The sequence below is a fragment of the Camarhynchus parvulus genome, chromosome 2, assembly GCF_901933205.1.
Source record: "Camarhynchus parvulus chromosome 2, STF_HiC, whole genome shotgun sequence".
Classification (NCBI taxonomy): Eukaryota; Metazoa; Chordata; class Aves; order Passeriformes; family Thraupidae; genus Camarhynchus; species Camarhynchus parvulus.
In genome coordinates, this window is record NC_044572.1 from 105,294,197 (window position 1) to 105,315,157 (window position 20,961).

Below are 20,961 nucleotides of genomic sequence, written 5' to 3' on the forward strand. Positions count from 1 at the left end.
TTCTCTTCAGTGTTTAGTTTGCTAGGTGAAAAATGTTGAACCTGTCATACTTTACTCTCTGCTCATAAGAGGCACTGTATTTACCCTGCCACTTGTGTGCTCTTCCTGTCTAATATCTCTTAATTGCATGTCTTATGCATTTTAGTAATAAGTAAATAAAATTTAAATCTGTTCTGACAATTTGTAGAACCTTGGGGAAAATAGCTGGTAGTGTATGTGTAACACTTCTCTATTAAGTAGGATTTTGCTTGATAATCTGTCTGAGAAATTTTAGTGTAGTTTTGAACTTCAAAATGCTGAGTTATTTTATACCAATACTACCACTTGCAGTTAATTTTGGATTTTTTAATTTCTCAGATTTAAACAAATCTTGTGTATTATCTTCATTAATATTTTACTGTGCTTTGTGTTTGTATATTCCAAACAGGTTGATGGACGAAAATCTACTCTATCCATGATAGATCGTCTACAGAGACAAATAATTGTAGCAGACTGTCAAGTCTACTTGGCTGTGCTCTCGTTTGTAAAACAAGAGTTATCAGGTGTGCTGTGGCTTTCATGTTTAAATATATTTTAGCATGTCTTTTTTATAAAACTTGATCATAAAATAAGCATATGACTTGCAGTAAAAGTAATTGTTTTGTAAGCACAGTTCCATTTGAAATATTCCAAGGCTGGTACACCTACAGATGTATTCCGCCTTTGTGCAGGTAGTGGTGAAAAATGAGATGGATTGCTGCAAATTAGGGCTTTTTTTCTTTTTTCATACCATTAATTATATTCAATTGGTTCTCCTTAGACAAGTTTACTTGTTATCATAAAGGTGTTGGAGAAGTTGGGATGGAGATGGCTACATCTCTGTGCTTTGTGGCCTGCAAGATAAAAGAGGCTGTTAAATCCAGGCCACTGGGAAAATCCTGATGTTCCATATGTATTCTGTTCATGACAATTCAGGGACGTGACAAAGTGCCAATGAAAGCAATTTTAAATGAATGTGCTGAACATGGAACTGCTGAATCAGTTCTTACTCTCTGGTCACCAGAGTGTGTCCTTGCATGCCAAAGAGGGTAGTCCTGTCATGTTGGATACAAACCCTTCCTTTCAACTGCAGAGCTGTTTCTGATGTTTTCTTACATTCCTGCATCTCTTGCACAATCTTAAAACATGCTTTTATCTGTAAGTTTATAGAAACTGTGGTCAAGGTCATATAGGAAGTGGAAGCGTATCTCAGGTTTTTGCCAAATTAATGAAGACCAAGAGATGGCAGACATACCAAACTCTGCTGATCAGCTGCAAGGAAATGGGGAAATAACATTCAGATCATTTAAATAACACTTAAAATTTTCAGTCAAGGATATAATGCATTCTGTGATGTGCAGACTTGTTTTATTCCAAGCTATGGCATCAAGAATATGTTTGGTTCTTGTCAGCAGAAATTCAGGAGATATTTCTGTCCACTTTATGTGTTGTGCTGCAGAAGAGTTTTCTTGCTATTTTTGATGCAGTTCTGGGTTTTTGTTTGTGGTGGTTATTTTTTCCCTCCCTCTTGAAGCTTTTTTCCCTTGTTTCAGTATGTATTCTGCAGCTGCATAACTGGGTTGGATGCTGTAACTGGAGGTGGTGTCTGTTCCCTTTCTCTCCTGCCTGCAGCTCAGAGAACTGAAGTGGGTAGTAGAGAATTGCAGAACATGCTGTATATTTGGGTTATTCTGCTGAGCAAAAAATACACCTGAAGTCTTTAGTTAAAATTCCAAGCAGCTAAATACTACCTCAGTGACTGCTAGTTACTGGCATTACTGAGCTATTGGATCCATTATTTTGTGTTTTAAAGTATATTATCTTTCTGTTTATGTATATACATTCTTTGTTTGTGTCGTATTTCTGCACAGAAATAGCAACCAGATTATTGAAATGAGTGTAATTTCACAAAAAAACAACCCAGGAGACAAATATTTCTGATCAGTGGATGAGAGAAAAATTCCTTGTGTTTTTCTTCCTGGAACAGTTTGACAAGAAGCATATGATGCCACGCAAGTTGGTTTCTCACATGCTTCACACATTTTTTATTTTCTTTTCCACCCTCATGGATGTATTAGAAATAGTTTCATCATAAAGTTGTTGGCAGACCAAATGACATTAGCTTCTCCTGGCAATACTGAACTACCTTCTCTTAGTATATTTACCACAGCTGTCATGGGTCTGACTACTTTCATGTTGATAAATCAACTCAGTGATTGGCTGGATTTAACTTTTATATCTAAAACGTCAGAAATTTCTTGTTTTAATTTGTTAGATTATTTTATATTGGTATATCAATATCATATAAATTATAGTTATGCTGTGTTAGGGAACTGTTAATGACAGCACACCAATGGATGCAAAGTGTAAAACTGTACTTTTTTTTCCACCATACCACATCTTTTCCATTTCATGCTTGCATTGGAACACAGTGGTTAGCTCTGGGCAGAATCATTATCTGTAGGATAGGTAAAATGTGGGTTTTTCTTATTACCTGTGTGCTACACTGCTGTGCATAGTTGTGTGAGCATTCATCTTGTGGTGAACCACATAACTTTTAAGGTACTCTGTGCAGCCAAATAGTGACCCAATTGCTTAAAATTGGAGTCGTGTTTGTCTTGTAATGCAACTGAATCAAGGTTGGGGGGTTTATTTTTATTCTAATGCTTTAATACTCATCTCAAGAGAGAGGATTAATTGTTTTTTTTTAATACTTCCAAGTTCATGTTGAGAGAACCCTTCTGTCATAACTGAGAATTCAAATTTTACAGTTTTTTTCAGTACAGTTTTTTAAGACTATCAAATTAGCTTCATGCCCTCTTTGTATAACAAGAATCCAAAAAGAGGCAGTCTAGTCTGTGATGTTACTTTCTCTAGAAATGTTGGGCTTTTTTTGTGATTTGGGAGGGGTTTTGTCAAAGGCATCAAAGGCTTTTATAGAGTTGTTTGGTATTAATAGCATCTTGCTTTTCTTTGACACACCCCACCTGTTATGGTCTAATTCTGGCATTAGTTCTAGCACTGATCTTTGCAAATCTGGCTATATTTGTTTAGAACACTGCAGCTTAAAACATGTTTTTCTTATATTTTTAGTTAGTCTTTGTCACTGCAGTTCCTCACTCTCAGGGCCCTGTCACAGCCAAAATGCTGGTGTCTGTTTTTACAGCTGATGTGTGCAAGGATATTCCCCATTTGTTTCATGTTTAACACTTAGCATTATTAGAGGGTGTGCTTATAACAAAGATGATTGCTGTGTAAATACACAAATTGAACATCTTCCTCTTTTGATGTCAGGCCTTTCTTTACCCTACTGTAAAGATCACAGGCTGAGAATGCTGTCATTCTCAAACAAGAGTGCTCAAGACCAGATTTCTAGGGAAATTCAAGTACCCACATTCCTTTTGAAATTGAGGAAGTTAGGCAACTGAAAAATAATTGAAAACTATGTAATTTTTGTGTGGGTTTTCTTTTCCTTAATTGTAGGACACTGTGTTCATGTGAAGGGCAGGGAAGTGACAATATTGAAAATCTTACTGTCTAACCCAAAGGAAAAGGCTTTTCTTTGTATTTTCCCATCAACTGTGTTTTAACACAATTTGGGCTTAAGAGAGGAGGTGTAATCTCTTATGAGTTGTGCTTCTCTCTGTTTGCTAGGCAGCTGTTTCATCTGCACCCTGTAGTGGAGCAAAATCTAGCACGAAGTTCTTTGATTGCTTTCTTTCTCTCTGACAGCTGTATTGCCACGTCACTGACTGGAGCTGCCTCTGTGTTGTGTGCTGCTGTAAAGTCTGTGGTTGTACACACTGAAATTCATAGTGGCCCACTGTGCAAGACCTCTCTGAGGGAGCAGTAGCTATTACAAAATCCTTTATACACTAAGTTGTTGCAAATAGAGAGAGCATCTTGGACTTGGAAAATAGCATTTACTACTTAGGATGTTCTGCTTCTGAAATATGTCCTTGAAGTATTTCTTTCTTTCTTTCTTCCTTGATTTTTTTTTAGCATACATAAAAGGTGGGTGGATACTCCGAAAAGCCTGGAAAATTTACAATAAGTGCTATACGGACATTAATACACTTCAGGAAATATATCAGAAGAAAACAACTCAGGAATCCTTGACTTCTGATGCTGCAAATGATAATCATATTGCTGCAGAAGGTGTAACGGAGGATTCGCTAAACAGACTGAAAGGTGCTGTTAGCTTTGGATATGGACTTTTTCATCTTTGCATATCCATGGTGCCCCCAAACCTGCTCAAAATCATCAACCTGCTGGGTTTTCCTGGAGACCGCCTACAGGGGCTTTCCTCACTGATGTATGCAAGTGAAAGTAAGGACATGAAGGCCCCTTTAGCTACGTGAGTAGCTATATTGAAATGCTTTGGTAGATAATTTAGTACTAAAAGTAAGTAACTGGGAAAAAGTCAAAACCAAAAAGTCATGTTGCTTTAAAGGAAACAACAGCAGGTAAAATAAACTCGTAGTTCGTTGTTTAACATAGCATGGTTTAGTAAATTCACCACTCACTAATGTATGAGATCTCTGCTGTTTATTATTTACATGTATTTGGGGTTTGGGTCAGTATTGTGCTGTATTCTTCAGTACCTGCAGTTCTAATGTCCTGTAATTTAAATGCCAGCCGGGTAAACAAAAGCTCCCCCTGAAGGCTGTGTGAATTTACCTGAGTTACATTCTCTGCTGTGGAGAGCATACTACTTAGTATGAGTTACTGGTCTCATTTAGCCATTTTTTCTTACTACTAACACTAAACATTTTCATTTGTTTTAAATTTTTTTTGTTTGTTTTAGCATCTCAGTAAAATGAGATGTTCATTATAGTATTTTTAAGGGAGTATTTTTTGTGTACTCTTTTTTTCCTGAGACTTCATACTGTGCTCAGGTCTTTTCAAGAGCTGAAGGATTGGCCAGACCTAATTTAAACTGCCCTCATAAATGGCTTTATTATTCCATGATCTAAAAATTAATGCTTTTATTACTGGACCTACGGCAGGTACCATCAGGTGTCAATTTTGAAACATGACAGTAGAGCTGAAATCTCTTCTGCTTGAGGAGAAGAACTGGATTCTGTTTATTTCAGAAAGCTTAGGATTAAATATTCCTGTTGATCTTTCTCCTTTCTGGGGGAGAAAAATGGTATATTTGGGGGATGTTTCCTCCTTCGGATAGTCTTGGAAATCTTTGTGCTCTGCCTTTGTTTCCAGGAGTGATGTGTTTCCAGGAGTGATGTAGGTCAGGTAAATATCTACCCTTCTGAACACAGGATGTATTTCTTTTCACATTGATTTCAGGAGTATCTGCTGGTGTTTGTTCAGGGTTTTTTGTTGATTACTTTCAGGCCTTTTTATTGTTGTTTGGTTTTGGGGTTTTTGTTTGCTTTGGGGTTTTTTTGTTTGCCTTTTTTTGTTTCCCTCTCTAGTAAAGAGTTAGTTTTCAAAGTATTAATGTGGGTTTTTCTTTTCTAAAATCTACTGAGATCTAAAGGCTCAGCTGCTTTCATGCTATGAGCTCAATTGTTTCTTTGCCTTTGTATAGTGTGCTCTGAATTGTATGTTCAGGTGCAGTTTAGGAGTACGTTGATGTATGGCAGTAGTATTGTGTTTAAAGTATAAAGCCAGATTGTATAATACAAGATTCACATCTATCTTTGTCTTCCAGAATAATTTAAAAGTTTGTCTGTGTAGAATGTTATCCTTAAATTTCTGTTTACTGGCTGTAATCCTTTTTACTCTTACATTTGTTTTAGATTAGCTCTGTTGTGGTACCACACAGTTGTTCGTCCCTTTTTTGCCCTTGATGGCAGCGACAACAAGGCAGGATTGAAGGAGGCAAAAGAAATTCTTGCCAAAAAAGAATCTGCATATCCAAATTCTTCTCTGTTCATGTTCTTCAAGGGAAGGATACAGCGATTAGAGGTACTGCACATTTTCATCCTTTAGACTGATTTTTCCTCCTGATTGATCCTTACGTTTTTCTGATGTGAATGAACTGTGCAAGCTTCAGCAGATTGTGTCTAAAGATGCAGGTACATGGAAAGATAAGAAAGATTGGATTAAGTCCTTCCTAGTTTCAAGTTTGCAGGCAGACCTTGCTCTTCCACTGCATCTGTCTAAATTAATGAAATTTTGAAATTATTTTTCAGCTACTTGATACTTCTGCAACTCTGTGCTAAAGGAAGTGCATTTGGCCACTCAGATTTCTTGAGCTATTTCAGTTTTGCTTGTCATGCTAAAATTGAGTATTATCTGCTGAGTACATAGTATTTATCTTCCTCTCTGTTTTATGCATTGTTCCTATACAGCTAATTCTCTGCAGTAGTTTCCCTTAAATAACTATTTTGCTTTTCAGAGGTCACAACAGGATGTTTTCTGTTACTAAGGGTGAGCTCTGACCTGAGCAGAAATGTATTCACTGAAAATGTGTTTGTGAATAATGAAAGCATTATTCAAACACTGCAGCAGCCTTGTGGATTTTGGCTGAATTATTCTCTAAGAATCTGTTTGAAGTGCTACTCAACTCCTAGCTGCTGCTTTTATCAGACCAGAATATTTTCTGACCAACTACATGAACCAGAAAGCCTAACACAAAAGCAGAAGCCCAGAATGTTCAAACCCTTCATGTCAACATTATAATTACAAGAGCTAATTGAGATGTTGATATTGGTGGTTGTTCCTTGCTAGATTTGCAGCTAAGTCTTTCAGATGTAGCTCAGTATTTTCAGAGAGGTAGTAACAGAGCAGAGGAACAGGCTTCAGTGCCCTTTCAGAGTTGCAGGCATATTCCTATATGGGATTTGAATGTTTTTTTTTTTGTTGTTTTTTTTTTTTTTTTTTTTTTTTTTTTCTGTCTTTTGAAAGCAGTGGTGCATTTTGGGAATTATATTCTCACAGGCAAGTTGTTGCTCTTGGGAAAGTATTGCTGTTGCCTGAGAGACCTTAGTGGGTTTTATTCATTTATGTGCCTATTCCATTCTTATGGTAAAAATCAAATTTTTTGGGAATAACTACACTGTGAATGCAGCATATAACTTGGTATTTTAATGTAATGAGGAATAAAATTCAGACGATTCTTCTGATTTTCAGGGCAAATTACAGCAAAAGTTTAAACATAAGTTGTTAATAAATTGAATGTATGTGTAAAGATAGAGGATATGTTTGGGATAAGTGTTCGTTTTGTGTGGTCAGTCCCTTTCTGGAGAACTGCAATATTTTAAGTTGAGAGTTGTTTAAATGTAATCTTACTGCATTGTTTAATGCACGGTTACTGTATGGAGATAGTGAAGTTTAGCTCCAATGAATGGAGACAGTGTGACCATGTTAACTAAGTTAGTTAACTCAGGCAGGCAGAATGCTGTGCATTATGCTATGTAGCCATGCCCTTAGTCAGCAAAAAGCCTTTTGGTTGCTGACAGGAATTAAAATGTCCCTTTGCTATTCATGTGTGTGTTTTCATGAGAGCTTTTCCATTCAGCAGCCTCTTCCCCCTTCCCCCATCATTTCTTTGCTCCAAGTGGTGCTCAGTCACAGAGGTTTTGTGATGTCTGAATGTTCCAGTTTAAGTGTCTTGGGCTCTTCTGGATTTTGGTCGGCCTTTTCCAGCTTAATTTGCTTAAGTGCTGTTGGCATAATAGTGAAGGAAGGAATGTGACTGATGGCTATGTCATGGGGAGCTGCACTGGGTTTCTGCACAACACACTTGTGGTTACATGTGTCCTGAATCTGGGCATTGGTCTTACAGCATTCATTGCATATTAGTGTGTCCAGCAGGGCCAGTGACTGTGTCCCCTGTGAGGGGGCACTGGTGAGCCCTCACCTCAAGTACTGTCCAGTCCTGGACCCCTCAATTCAAGGCAGACATTGAGGTTGTTGGTGTGTACAAAGATGGGCAACACAACTGGTGAAGGTCTAGAGCATGAGTATTTGGGGAGCAGCTGAGGGAGCTGGGATTGTTTAGTCTGGAGTAGGGGAGGCTCAGGGGTGACCTTATCACTCTACAACTAGGCAGTTGGAGGCTGTAGCCAGCTGGGGATCAATTCCTTCTCCCAGGCAGTGAGTGATAGGACAAAGGACACATGGCCTCAAGCTGAGCTAGGGAAGTTTCAAGTGGGAGATCAGGAGTAATTTATTCACAGAAGGGGTTGTTAAGCTTTGGAACAAAATGTGCAGGGATGTGGTGGGATCACTGTCCCTGAAGGTATTCAAGAAATGACTGGATGTGGTCCTTAGTGCTGTGGTTTAGTTGACAAGGTGGTGATTGGTCAGAGGTTGGACTGGTCTGGGAGGTCTCTTTCAACCTAAACAGTTCTGTGATTCTGAACCAGAATGCACAGACAGTCTCACGTTACAGGCTAATATGCTGAGTTGTAATTTCCTCATTTCTAAGGTGGGTGAGGAGAGCTCCTGCAAAGCCTAGGAAGTGCTAATTTGGCCTTCCTTGAAACTTCCTTAGTGCACGGTTAGGTTTTAAAATTTTTCCAGCAGGCATGGGATATTATTCTTGGTGGCTTACCAGAATTGTATTTTAACCTATAGACACTTAAAAGTATACCTTGAGCTGAAGCTTATATACTTTATCGAGTCCTTCTTTTACATCTTTTAACAGTTCTGTGACACAATATTATAGTACAGATGGATAAAAGGCACCTTAGATGTTACTCAGAAGACCTTGTGTGTTCCATTTGTGGTTGTAGGCTTTGTATTAGGGCCTGCTAGCACTCAGTCCATTGAATTTTTTTCTTGTGATCCTGCATACGTTTTTGTAGCCTTCAGCTGATGGTATATTCAGCTTCCATTAGGAAGCCTTCATACTGTATGTATGTGTCTTTTCTTTTCTATGGAGAGAAAAACCAGTAAGGAGCACAGTTCAGCCCACGGACCCTTGGAGACAGGGAAACTGTTCAAAAGGCAGGAGCAGTAATTCAGGACTGGACAGTGAGACACAAATCTGACAAAGGAGAAAATTGCCAAGGAAGGCAGTCAAGGAGAAAGCACTGTCTCTGTGAAACCTTCCTGTCTATAAAAGACAAATGAACAGCGTGGGACTGAATAATGCTTTGTGCCCCAAAAAGCATGAATGGATATTAGTCAGTAAAACCCATAGCAGACTTCAGTTTTTGAAGAAGTAGCCTTACAGGTGTGATAAATATGGAGCAGATTATCTATCAGCTTTTTTTCCCAGATTCACATTTTAAAGAGAAAAGTCTGAAAGCATTTGGAGATTTTGAATTAGGCAAGTTAAGGGAAAGGGAGGGAAGATCCTGGAAAGACTGGAATGAAAGTGCACCAGAAAGTTAAAGGTTGCATTCCTAGGTTGATCAAATGCCTTTTTTCTTTCCAAAGAGTAGGTTAAGAGACTGTGTATTAAAAATAACATTTTTACTGACTTTTGCATAATTCACTAAGGCTGCTTTTATGGACTTTTCTGTGCTTGATTTGTGATTATATGGTACATATTCCAGCCTCAAAATATATATTATATATAAACAACAGGAAATCTCTGGCTGCAAAACTGCAAGAAAACCCCTCAGGTTCTGAGGCTTGACTCATATTTTCCATTGGTGTAGGTGCATGTAAATAGTCTCAAGGAAGAAGTACCAAATACTCCAGCTGACAGGCAGAGCACCAGTGGTACTTTCAGGTGTGCTAAAGTTTGGTTGATGAGCAGGCTGCAGAAAATGTGCAGAGGTAACATGTGCTTAAATGTAATGCCTACAAACACCTCTTGTTTTTTAGTTACCTTTTGGAGATGTTATGGTATCAACACCATCATTCTTATTTAGGGGTGAGAGGGTATGGTACAGAAAAGCAGTCTGAGGACAAGAGTAATAACAAGTATTGAGAAGTCTTAAATGAATTTTCTGGAAGAAAATCACAGTAGTGTCTAAAATAAAAAAAATGGCAAAGCATGCGTAATACCAAGGTTTATTTTCAGAATTGTGCTGACTTTTCTAGTTACTTATTCCTATAAAGTACAAATATCCTAGTTTTATTCTAGTTTGATTTTATGACTTGTCTAAGGAAAAAATAGGTTTAAATGTGTTAAGGGATAGAAAATACAGGCTTTGAAACATCCATATAATGTCCTCTGGTGTAAATTGTTAGCTTTTGGAAGTTGATTTTTGGTTTTTCCTTATTTCTGAGCATGACTTCTTAAAAACTTCATGAATTCAGAGTGGTGATTGAGAATAGAGAAAGAAAGTGTCCTGAGATTTCAGAACAGCTCTGGGAAATGCATGCTGTCTTGGTAAGCTCTGTAGATGCTTAGTAGTTGGGTTGAGGTGCTTTTAGTTTTAATCTGAAGTCCAGAAATGTAAGACTAGGCTTCTTCTCACATTAGATTTATTAATCCTCTTTATGGTCTTGTAGTTCTGTATACTATGTATTTTATGGGTTGGTCTTTTTTTGTCTTTGTATTCTGTCCAAAAGAGATGTCAGTGATACCTACTGAAGGAATTACAAGTGTGTGTATATATACTTATAAATCTCAAGAGCATCAAATTCAGGTGCAGCCAGGATGTTACACTTGCAGACTCTTAGGATGTTGTAATTATTTTTGTTTGTTCTTTTAAGCAGTAAACAGAAAGTAATTAATTTAAGAATTAACACCAAGAGTAGTAATTCATATTCCAGGATGTTGCTGCAATCCCTGGAGATGATTGAAACTTTAATTATTAATGAATGTCTCTGAAAAATACTTAAATGAGCTTGATGCTGAAGGAGAACTTAGGCAGATGTCAAAACACGTGAGAGGTCTAGAGAGCTAGAGAGGTGGGTTATAGAAGATTTGAATATTCAACAAACTGGAGTTGTATATTGAAAGGTGGTTGGTATTTCCTGTGCTGCCCTAGGCAGGGGTACAGCATTGCCAGTACTCATTGTATGGAATAAGTGATTTCCATTTCAGAATGGTTAGGGGTTTAGAAGGCAGTGTATCTTTGAAGAGAACTAAATATTTAGATTTTTTTTTCCTTTTTTGTCATTTTCCTCAGAAGTGTTGAAGACATAGATTCAAAAGCAGAGCTTTTGAATTCCTAGCACAGAAATAAAGTTCTAAACTGATGTTCTTTTACTTTATATTTTCTCTAAGACTGGGCCCATAGCAGTTACTTTCTGGCAAGGTGTGTTGGGGCGATGCAGTGTCAGCGGAGTCATGTGTAGTGGAGAGAATGTGCTGGTACAGGAGCGAACAAAGTGCACCTGGCTCAGGCTCCCTAACAATTCTGAGGGCACATATAACTCACCTGTCTTTCTGTGTTGTATATTCTTCTGCCTTGTTGTATATTCTTCTGCCAACAAGCACCTTATTTCAATCGCTGTTGTACTTTCCAATTGTACAGTGTTTATATTGATGCAGGCTCCCTGTGCAGGCAGTTGTGTTGTCTTGATGCAATGTGTATTATTTACAGTTAAATCATTCCTTAGCAACTAAACCAATTTTCCCTGATGAAATAAAGGAGAAAACCTAATACAATAATTTCAGAACTCTGTGTATGCCTGGACTTAAACTACAATGCTGCAGATTTTTGTAGGAGTTTTTGAATTCAGTTATGTTGGCATAGATGGTGAGTTTGCATTTTCAAGGGTTTCTTTTGCTCACTTGCTTAGTCAGCAGAGAGGGGCTTAAAAATTCTTCTATTGTATAAATTATAATAAATGTATGTGATAAATATAGGAACACTATTAAAGCTGGTATAGGCTGTATTGGAATATATAGTATGTTTAATTAAATAGTGATTTTCATTCCCCCCCCATAATGATTGATAGGGAGAAGTCCCATCCCAGACTAGGAAAATCAGGTAGTCAAAAGAACTATCATACTAGTTCTTAGAAAAATGTCCGTTCTTTTTGCTAAGCTGTTGTTAGACAATGATTTTATCAAAATGCTTTTTCTCTCATATGCTTTTTTACCTTCTTAGGTGTCATGCAGCATTTATGAATTCTCTATTAATTGTTGCTTGAAGGGGTTTCTGAAGCATATGGGAAGAGGTGAAAAGTTCAAAATAAATTAAATCAAACACTAAAGGTATCTTCTTGTGCAGAAAGCTAAACTTTATTAGCAAATGTTAAAAATATGATTTTTAAAGGTGGAATGACTAGTAAAAGTAGAAGTGAGATAACTTAAAAACTTACTGCACAAACCCAATGAATTTTGGACTTAATAGCACATAGGAGGAATATAGTCACTGATTTTTAAGGTTGAATGTGGAGACATGATCTGACCTGGCTGCCATTACACTATTAAACTTCTCTACTCTAGTTTTTATTAGCTACCTATTAAAAGAAATACAAATTTTTTCTTTATCAATATTAAATTATCCAACAAATTTTAAATCTCAGGTGTCTGAATTTTTTCTTTTTCTTTCACCTTTGTTAGTGTCAAATTAATAGTGCCTTGACCTCATTTCATACTGCTTTGGAACTTGCAACAGACCAAAGGGAGATTCAACATGTCTGCTTATATGAAATAGGTATGTTGGATGTGCTTACACCATAAATAGCTTACTTTCAAGTTTAGACTGGCAGCTTCAGTAAACAAACTGGAGATTTCTTACTAGGATTTTAAAAAAGGTTTTAGATTACTGGCCCTTGTCTTGGGTAAATTATGGTAATAATCTTCTTGTTTGGACAAGTAGCATTCAGCACTTTTTCATAATAAAATTATCTCCAAGTACAAGGTGATGCAAAATCCGAGAGTAGATTGTGGAATCAAGGGCAAACTGTTAGCCTACTGAGTACGATTTAAAATTAGAAATAAATTCATCTGACTTGTCTATGGATTCATAATTTCTGTGCCAAAAACTAATCCTTTTTGAGGCTTCAGAGTTCACAGTGTCTGTATTTCTTGTTCATTTCCTTCTGTCAATAGCAGGATATGATATATGGTCTTAATTTGCATAAAAGTCTTTATAGTAGAGAAGATAGGTTTCTTCAAGCTTTAAATGGGATCTTGTCACAGTAAAAAATAATAATGGAAAATGCAGTAGCTGTCTAAGTTTCAACATTCTACAAAATGTAGTATTTAAATTTTAAAAATGAGAGCTTTTGGTATATATTTTTGTTCTTGCTCTAAAATGTGGATTCATTATTTCCTATGGAATCTTCTAATTCAAAATGTCCCAGTAAGTTTAAACCAGACTTTAAATGTATGTCATTTGTTTTGTTTTTAATTTTCCAGTTACTTTTATAGTTGTTAAACATGCTCCAGCTCTCATAACAAAACAGACACAACAGAACTGTGTGTTTCAATCATGTTGACACCGAGTTTGAATTACTGTACTTGCCCTGAAGTTAAATCAGTGTTGCTTTTAGGTTGGTGCAGCATGATAGAGATGAACTTCAAAGACGCCTTTGAATCCTTCGAAAGGCTTAAAAATGAATCCAGGTGGTCCCAGTGCTACTATGCTTATTTAACAGCAGGTGAGTAAATCCAGGCTGTTGAGGAAATGGTAAGTCAGTGATGTGGTAAGGTTTTGGCACTGTTTTCTCTTGGGAAATTTGCTGGTGCATGTAGTGCCTTCCACACTGCCTGCTGCACATGCAGCTTTGTGCCAGGCTTGACTTGGACAATTGTGTTTGTTTCCATAATGAACACTTGTGTGCTCATACGTGTACCTGCATGTCTGTACACCCCTCTCCATGTAGGTAGAGTTATTAACACTTCACAAGCTTGGTGGTATTACTTCCTTTAATGGATGTAAAAAGTAGTACTGAATTTTAATGAGCACAGAGGGTACCTGGGGGAGTTGAGATTACCATGTTGGTCAAATCTTCAGTCTAGATAACTTTCTGGAAGTGAGTGTGTGGACATTTTTCTCTGTGACCATATGATATCTCATCTTAATTTTTCCTGTTTCATATCCTGGTACTGTAAATGTATTTTTGTTTCTGTTAATGTATTTTTGTTTCTGACACTCCTTGCAGTATGTCAAGGAGCCACTGGTGATGTCAATGGTGCTCAGAATGTGTTCAAGGAAGTTCAGAAGCTTTTCAAGAGAAAAAACAATCAGATTGAACAATTTTCAGTGAAAAAGGTTAGTTTTTGCATAGGCTGACTTGTTTTGATACACTGATGACAGTTCAGTTTTTAGTTCAGTATTTTCTTTAGCAGGATGTATCTCTTTTCTGCTGTCCTGCTTCTGTAGAATTTGTGGGAAGGAATAGAGTGGAAAAATAATAGTGTCATATGAAGGACCTAACAAAGGAAATGTGAATTAGCTATTCACTCTACAACCAAAGTAATTATTAAAGATAAAAATACATTATACTGTAGTTGCTTTGGTAATTTTCCTTCTAGCTTTGCCTTCCTTACTCCTTTTTATCTTGTCTTGTTTGTGAAAGCCTTAGTTGTTTTTGAGAGCTAGGAGTTGTCTAGGAAATAGCTCTCAGCTGGTGATCTTGCAGATGGTACTGTCTCAGCGTCCAGTCAGTTTGTATTGGGACTGTGCAATACAGTGAAACCCAGTCAGGCTGCATACAGGGAGGTTTTAATTTTAATCAATATGTAACCTCTTAAATTAGTTGCAAGATTTTGATTTTTATTCATAAAATCTTTAGGCAAAATTACCACTGACTTTATTTTTGTAAAATTGTTGGGTATAAAACGGTTAAAATTAGTGTTTGTGATACATTGTTTGTAAATATCATGTTCCCTCTGAAGGAAAAAAATTACATATCTCACTTCCTTCTTTCTTGCACTTTGCAGGCAGATAGATTTAGGAAACAAATACCAACCAAAGAGCTCTGTGTCCTGGCATCCATTGAAGTGTTATACTTATGGAAAGCCCTTCCAAACTGTTCCCTCTCGAACTTACAGCATATGAGTCAAGGTATATATGGCTCCTTGATTTATTTATTTACATTTTAAAATGAGATGTATGATTTTATGCTGTTGTGTGGAGTAGCTAATTGGAGTAGCATGAACATTTTAACCAATTGTGCATGTGTCATAGCAAAATACAGGTGAGTAACAAAAGAACAGTGACCCATTATGATTCAGCCTAATGCTTCATTTTTACAAGTTTTTGGGAGAAGTTGTAACTGCCTGCTGCATATAGCTGTTTGTTAATCATTGTTTAAAATGAAACAGTAGCATGATAGTTACTGTTCCAAGTCACTAAGCAAAATGTAACTCATTTAAACCTAGCAACAAAATAGAAAAAAAATTAAAACAGTGTATTCATTCCTGCATGTCAGTTTTCTTCTAAGAGGAAATAGTTAGCTTGTGAGGTTATCTATGACATGATAGGTGTTCTGTTTGTCCTGGGACCTTCTTAGAGGTGAGTGGTTGCCTCTGCCTTAGTCTCCAGCTGACTTTGGGTGTCTGCCATGTGAAGCTTATTGTAGCAGTGTGTATCATGAAGTGTTCAGTGCTTCTTACTCCATCCAGCCATCATTCTTGTTTGCATTCTGCAAACAGTTTCAAGCTGTTTGAGGAGAAGCTCAACATGACCTGAATTGGCAGCCCATTGGCTGCATCCTGGGCTGCATCAAAAGGAGTGTGGCTAGCGGGTCCAGGAAGGTGATTCTGCTCCTCTGCTCTGCTGAGATCCCACCTGGAGTGCTGTGTCCAGGTCTGGGGTGCTCAGCACCAGAAAGACATGGACTTGTTGGAGTGGGTCCAGAGGAGGGACACACAGTTTATCAGAGGGCTGGAGTACCTCTCCTATGAGGTCAGGCTGAGAGGATTTGGGATGTTCAGCCTGGAGAAGAGAAGCCTTCAGGCAGTCCTTAGAGAACCTTTCAGTTCTTAAAGGAGATTTGCAAGAGCTGGGGAGGGACTTTTTGCAAGGGCAGGGGGTGACAGGACATGAGGGAATGGATTTAAACAGAAAGAATGCAGATTTAGATTAGATATTAAGAAGAAATTACTGTGAGGGTGGTGAGGCACTGGAGCAGATTGTCCAGGGAAGCTGTGGATGTCCCATCCCTGTGAGTGTTCCAGGCTGGACAAGGCTCTGTGTAACCTGGTCCAGTGAAAGGTGTCCCTGCCTGTGGCAGGGGGCTGGAACTAGATGGTCTTTAAGTTACCTTCCCATCCAAACTGTTCTAAAATCCTCTGATTATTACTTGCTCATTTAGAAAATAAAACAAAAATTGTCTGCCACGGTGGTTGCTTTTTTTTTTGTAATTGTGGAATTTTGGAGAGTGTACACAATTTTCATGTTATGCTAGAAAACTCCAGTCTTGAAGTCAAGAGTCAGGACTAGTTGTGGTGTTCTTTCCAGTTTTAATTTGAGATAACTTGTCCATTAAATACTGAGATTCCTAGTTTTCTAGTCACAAAGGTGATTGTAGACTTTAAAATCAGATTTACTTATATCAAAATAAATTTGAGTATATTTTTTAGCTGTCATTTGCCTTCAGAATGGTCAGCTTTAGAGGGTGTAAGGAGTTTGTATTCTCTCCTGCACACTCAGAGGCAGTGTAGGTCTCCCTTGTGTAAGCTTCCAGTCAGTGGTTCACATTTTAATGTGAAATAGCAGTATGGCTTCAAATTCAGCTTGTGAGTTTGACACTGACAAATATGTCTGCATCAGCCATGCCTGGTTGAAAGTTTTCTGTACAATGAGTGTTATTTCTGCACCTTATATGTATTTCAAAAACATGAATAATAGGTTTTTTCCCCACATTTGTTTCCTCTTGTCATGAACAATTGAATTGTAATTTGTTGGGGTGGATTTCCATCCAGGCTTTTCCTCAGGGCTAGAACTCAACTTAAATGGATTAATTTGTATCCACTTGTATCTCTGTAAGTAAAATGCCAAATAACTTTAGACTGGTAATCCACACAAGAACTGACAATGCAGATACTTCATGAAGCCACCTTATAGTTATCCATAGGTGGCTTCTTTGGGTTGTGGATTGTCTGTGTTGTGAATGCAGAGCTGGTTAAGATCTGGCAGGGTTTATGCTGTGAGGCAAAATGTTTAAGGAGCTGCACTGCTCCAGACACAGCAGTTACGAGATGAAAAGCCCTGTACTCTCTCCTTCCTGGAGGTGCTGGTGTGGGCAAGTGCAAATAGCTCCTCATGGAACTTGCCTTGATTTAGCAGAGCTGGCACTGATAAGCTTGACCAAAATGGAGTCTGATTCGTTTAGATTGGGTTCCATGCATTGTGATTCAGTTTTTCCTGGAAACAGAGCACTAGTCAGCTGAGGCACAGTCTGTCCCCAGATTGTGGACCAGCTAAGGTCTGGCAAATTAACCTTATCCTCCCATCATCACTGAGATTTGTGATGCCAAAACACTCTAGACTGGGTTATTGAGTCCAGTACAAATTTTTGTGCATCTGTCACTTGGCTTCAGTTTAGAAAAACTCAGGTTTGTTTGAATTGCTTGCCCTGTGCTCCTTCTAACTTGAACTGTGTATTTTTCTTTCAATATGTGGGACTAAACAGTGTCCTGTAACACCAGAATGAGATGATTGTTTTTTAAGTTTACTTTTTAGTGGATATTTCAAGGACCAGTAGAGATCCGTCCTCCTCTTGAGAAGAACACACCAACTGCCTTTGACTTCAGCCCATTCATTCCTGTTAGGAGCTGCTCTCATGAGTGACAGATTTCTTGATGAGGTTCATACAGAATGGGTTGTATTTAAAAGAAAACAACTTAGTTTTCTTTCTATTAGAAAGAAATATTCTTTCTTATTTCTTTCTGTTGTCTATTGGACAACTTAGTTGTCTTTCTATTAATGTTACTAGCATCTGCTTTTTCTGGCAAAATTTAAATATCAGACTAAAAGGCAATGTAAATCACAGTTATTGTCTAAGAAAGTATTTCGATTCACCTTGTTTACTGGAATCTTTTCATTAAGCTTGTCATGATGTGGATGATTCATCAGCTGCTGGTTTGAGGAATTTGCTTCTTGGTGCCATACACAAATGTTTAGGAAATTCTGAAGATGCTGTTCAGGTAAGTAGTTAAATGATAATTTCCTCCGTTATTCCTATAATTTATAAACTATCCTCTTAAAAACAGTGAATACTTTTGAGTAAGAGCGTTAAGCAAGTCATTAGTTTTTCAGTGCCTTTGATCATTCTGGTTTGTGAATTCTAACAGAGTTTCTTTTAAAATCTTCTGATTAACATGTCTTCATTATATTCTGTGCTGTGAAAGTAATTGCCTTTGGTGAAAGAACATGGCAGTAAAGTGGTTTGTAGTAACAAGAGTTAAGGGAAAGCTAGGAAGAATTAAAGTTTTTGCTCTGCTAGATGTACTTTGTCCATCAAAGAAAATGATTTTTTTTTAAAGTATCTTGGGGATTGACCTTTTGAAGGCACAGGTTTGCTGCTTCTTCTCTGGACATGTTAGAGAGAGGAGTTTGATTATTAGCACATACCAAAGAATAATTTTGCCACCACTCCATGTTTTGATCTGTAGGTACAAGTCTCCTTTTTGCTTCCCAATATAGAATGCTATTCATATAAGCAGCAAGATGCTGGCTTTAAACCCTTCTTCCCCCTGCCCCATTTCTCTCTCACATACCTTAAATAATATGGGTACTTCATCTTTGATGTCACAGTTTCTTGTTAGAGCTAGGATTTTTTTCACTATGAAATTGGAGAACTCTTGAATCAGTCACTATAATACTTGATAAAAATCCAAACTAATAATTTTGTCTTGATACAGTAGTGCTGTAAGAATCTAAACCATTGTACATTTTAAATATATTCTCATTTTATCTTTGGCTAATTTCTACAGATTAAAGTTGAATGGTGGTACTGCATTGTTTAAAAGTAACAACCAGTCAATTTTAATGTACCTCTGCAGTCTTTGGTTTCTTTTTTTCCTTTCATTTTTACAGTACTTTCAGCGAGCTGCTAAAGATGAACTCTGCCGTCAAAGCAACTTGTATGTCCAGCCATATGCTTGCTATGAACTTGGCTGTATCCTGTTGGACAATCCAGAGGTAATAGCATGACCTATTTTTACACTTAGAAAAGCAGTGGAAGGAGTCAACATATCAGTATGCAAAGAATGAAATAAAGTTTGTAGGTGACTGTGCATATGATGTTTTAAAAATTTGTTTTATACCTACCGTAAAGAAACCTACAACTTTGTGGAGGATGGGGATTCAATCCAAGAAATGGAATGTGTTTTAGGTCACAATGTCTTAGTTTTTTAATATTGAGAATGTTCCTGGTGCTGGTGGCAACAAAGGCCTCACCAGAAGGCCTTGGGTAGGCAGGGATTTCTTGTCTGCAGGTGGTATTTAGTGTGGTAGATGCCTAGGGTCCTTTTCTTGCCTATTTAATATCCTGTGGGATGCCATTCAAAGTTCACCTGTACTTATCCTCTCCAAATAGAATTCGATACCTCCCTAAAATAGCAAGTGGTTTTTTAAGTCATTTAAATTCCATTAAAGCTGTTTGTGTGGGCATTTTGACTTCCACCCTGAGTGGTGAGGGTTTTGTTCTTCAGGATGTGGAAGAAAATAATCCACCTGGCTTTCAGATTGCCCAAATGGCTTGGCTGACAGTACATTTAATTGTTCAGGTCTTTACACATACCCTACCTCAAAGAATCTTGAACCAGAGCAGCTTGTGCAGCACTCTTGGTGCCATTTCTCTCTTTAAGTGTGTGACACCAGTCCTTGGAGTTTATGCCACCTTGTGTTGTTAATCAGATGGCAGGTTAGTGGGGAGGTGGTCACAGAGTAATCACTTGAACCCCCCCTTCACTGTATGTGGTGTATGAAGTAGTGAGCTGATAGTATCTCATATTCTTCAGATTCTGTTTTCAGTTGGTTTTGCTGTTGTCACATTTAGTTAGAGTTGAGCCTTCCCCTTAAAGGGGGAAGGAGAGGAAAATCTTTCAACAAAGACAATTATCATAACAAAGGACAGAACTAGAAACTAGAAAATGCTTTTAAAACTAATTTTCTTTTTGAAAACCATGCTGCCCTAAGACTTAGAGCTGGGCTTCAAAGCCTGGAAGGAAGGTCTGAGTCCCAGTTCCTGCTGGCTTTCTTTCCACGTTCATGTTTAAATTTGATATCATGTCAAGTGTCTGTAAAAAAAACCCTAAAAAATGTGGGTAGTGAAGGCATGTTAAGATTTGAAGAACAGGAGAGCAGTCCTTCCTTCCTCCTGCTTTACGCACAGTGTGTGCACACAGTAGCTGAATGTGCCCCATGCAGGGTGTTTGAGGGCTGAACCAGCCTCAGCTGGAGGAGCTGCGGTAGCATTTAGTGTATGAAGGATGTGGAGGAGACTCCCTCTCGTGGCACTCAGAAAATGAGGAAGTAAATGATGCTTGACTTCAACAAAATGGGATGGGGTAAGGGAAAGCAAGAGTTAGAACTAGAGGTGAGTGGTTCCTGTTTATACAAAATTTGATTTAGTAGCTGGGGTGTTGTGCTAGAGCTCCATAATGGTTAAGAAAGAGAAGGGAATAGGATTTTGTAATTTCTGTAATTTCACCTTTTCTGTAGAAGACTAGAAATACATAATAGTGGTTCTCCTGGGTATCTCATTAGTATTTCCAGTTTCCTAATTTGAAAGGGTTTTGTCTGCTCCGTACCTTTTTCAAAAGTAAAGATGCTACTCCAGTCTCACCAGCTCATTTACTCAAAGTATTTTCTGTAACATTTGTGATGTGTTTCCAATACAATGTTTGTCTTTTTGTAGACTGTGCCAAGAGGCAAAACCTTACTGCTCCAAGCCAAGGTAAAAACTAAGGCATTTTCTGGTTTAATTGTCTAAAATGAAAGGGCATTCGGGAGGTTGTGTTTTCAGGGGTTTGGGGAAGGGGGAGTGGGTGTTAAGTGGTGGTGTCCCTCACCTGTAATCGACTCCTGTCATGTAGATGTGCATTAACGTGCATGATACACATTTATGTGTGCTCCATAGGTATGTGCTGCCAGGTCAGCCATCACACAGAGCCCACATCACTGACAGCTCCTGCAAGTGTTAATCTTGATCAGTTTT

The 20,961-nt window shown here is 37.9% G+C and overlaps 1 protein-coding gene across 1 annotated transcript in view; it reads left to right on the forward strand.

Annotated features, from left to right (window-relative positions):
• Positions 1–20,961, forward strand: part of TTC39C (tetratricopeptide repeat domain 39C) — a 37,181-nt gene that overhangs the window by 13,278 nt on the left and 2,942 nt on the right. The window contains exons 4-13 of the mRNA XM_030971357.1: positions 428–542; positions 4,021–4,375; positions 5,781–5,949; positions 12,407–12,500; positions 13,342–13,449; positions 13,954–14,063; positions 14,735–14,858; positions 17,847–17,944; positions 18,837–18,941; positions 20,662–20,700. Of these exons, the coding sequence (XP_030827217.1) occupies positions 428–542; positions 4,021–4,375; positions 5,781–5,949; positions 12,407–12,500; positions 13,342–13,449; positions 13,954–14,063; positions 14,735–14,858; positions 17,847–17,944; positions 18,837–18,941; positions 20,662–20,700 (1,317 nt within the window). The remainder of the gene's footprint in view (positions 1–427; positions 543–4,020; positions 4,376–5,780; positions 5,950–12,406; positions 12,501–13,341; positions 13,450–13,953; positions 14,064–14,734; positions 14,859–17,846; positions 17,945–18,836; positions 18,942–20,661; positions 20,701–20,961) is intronic.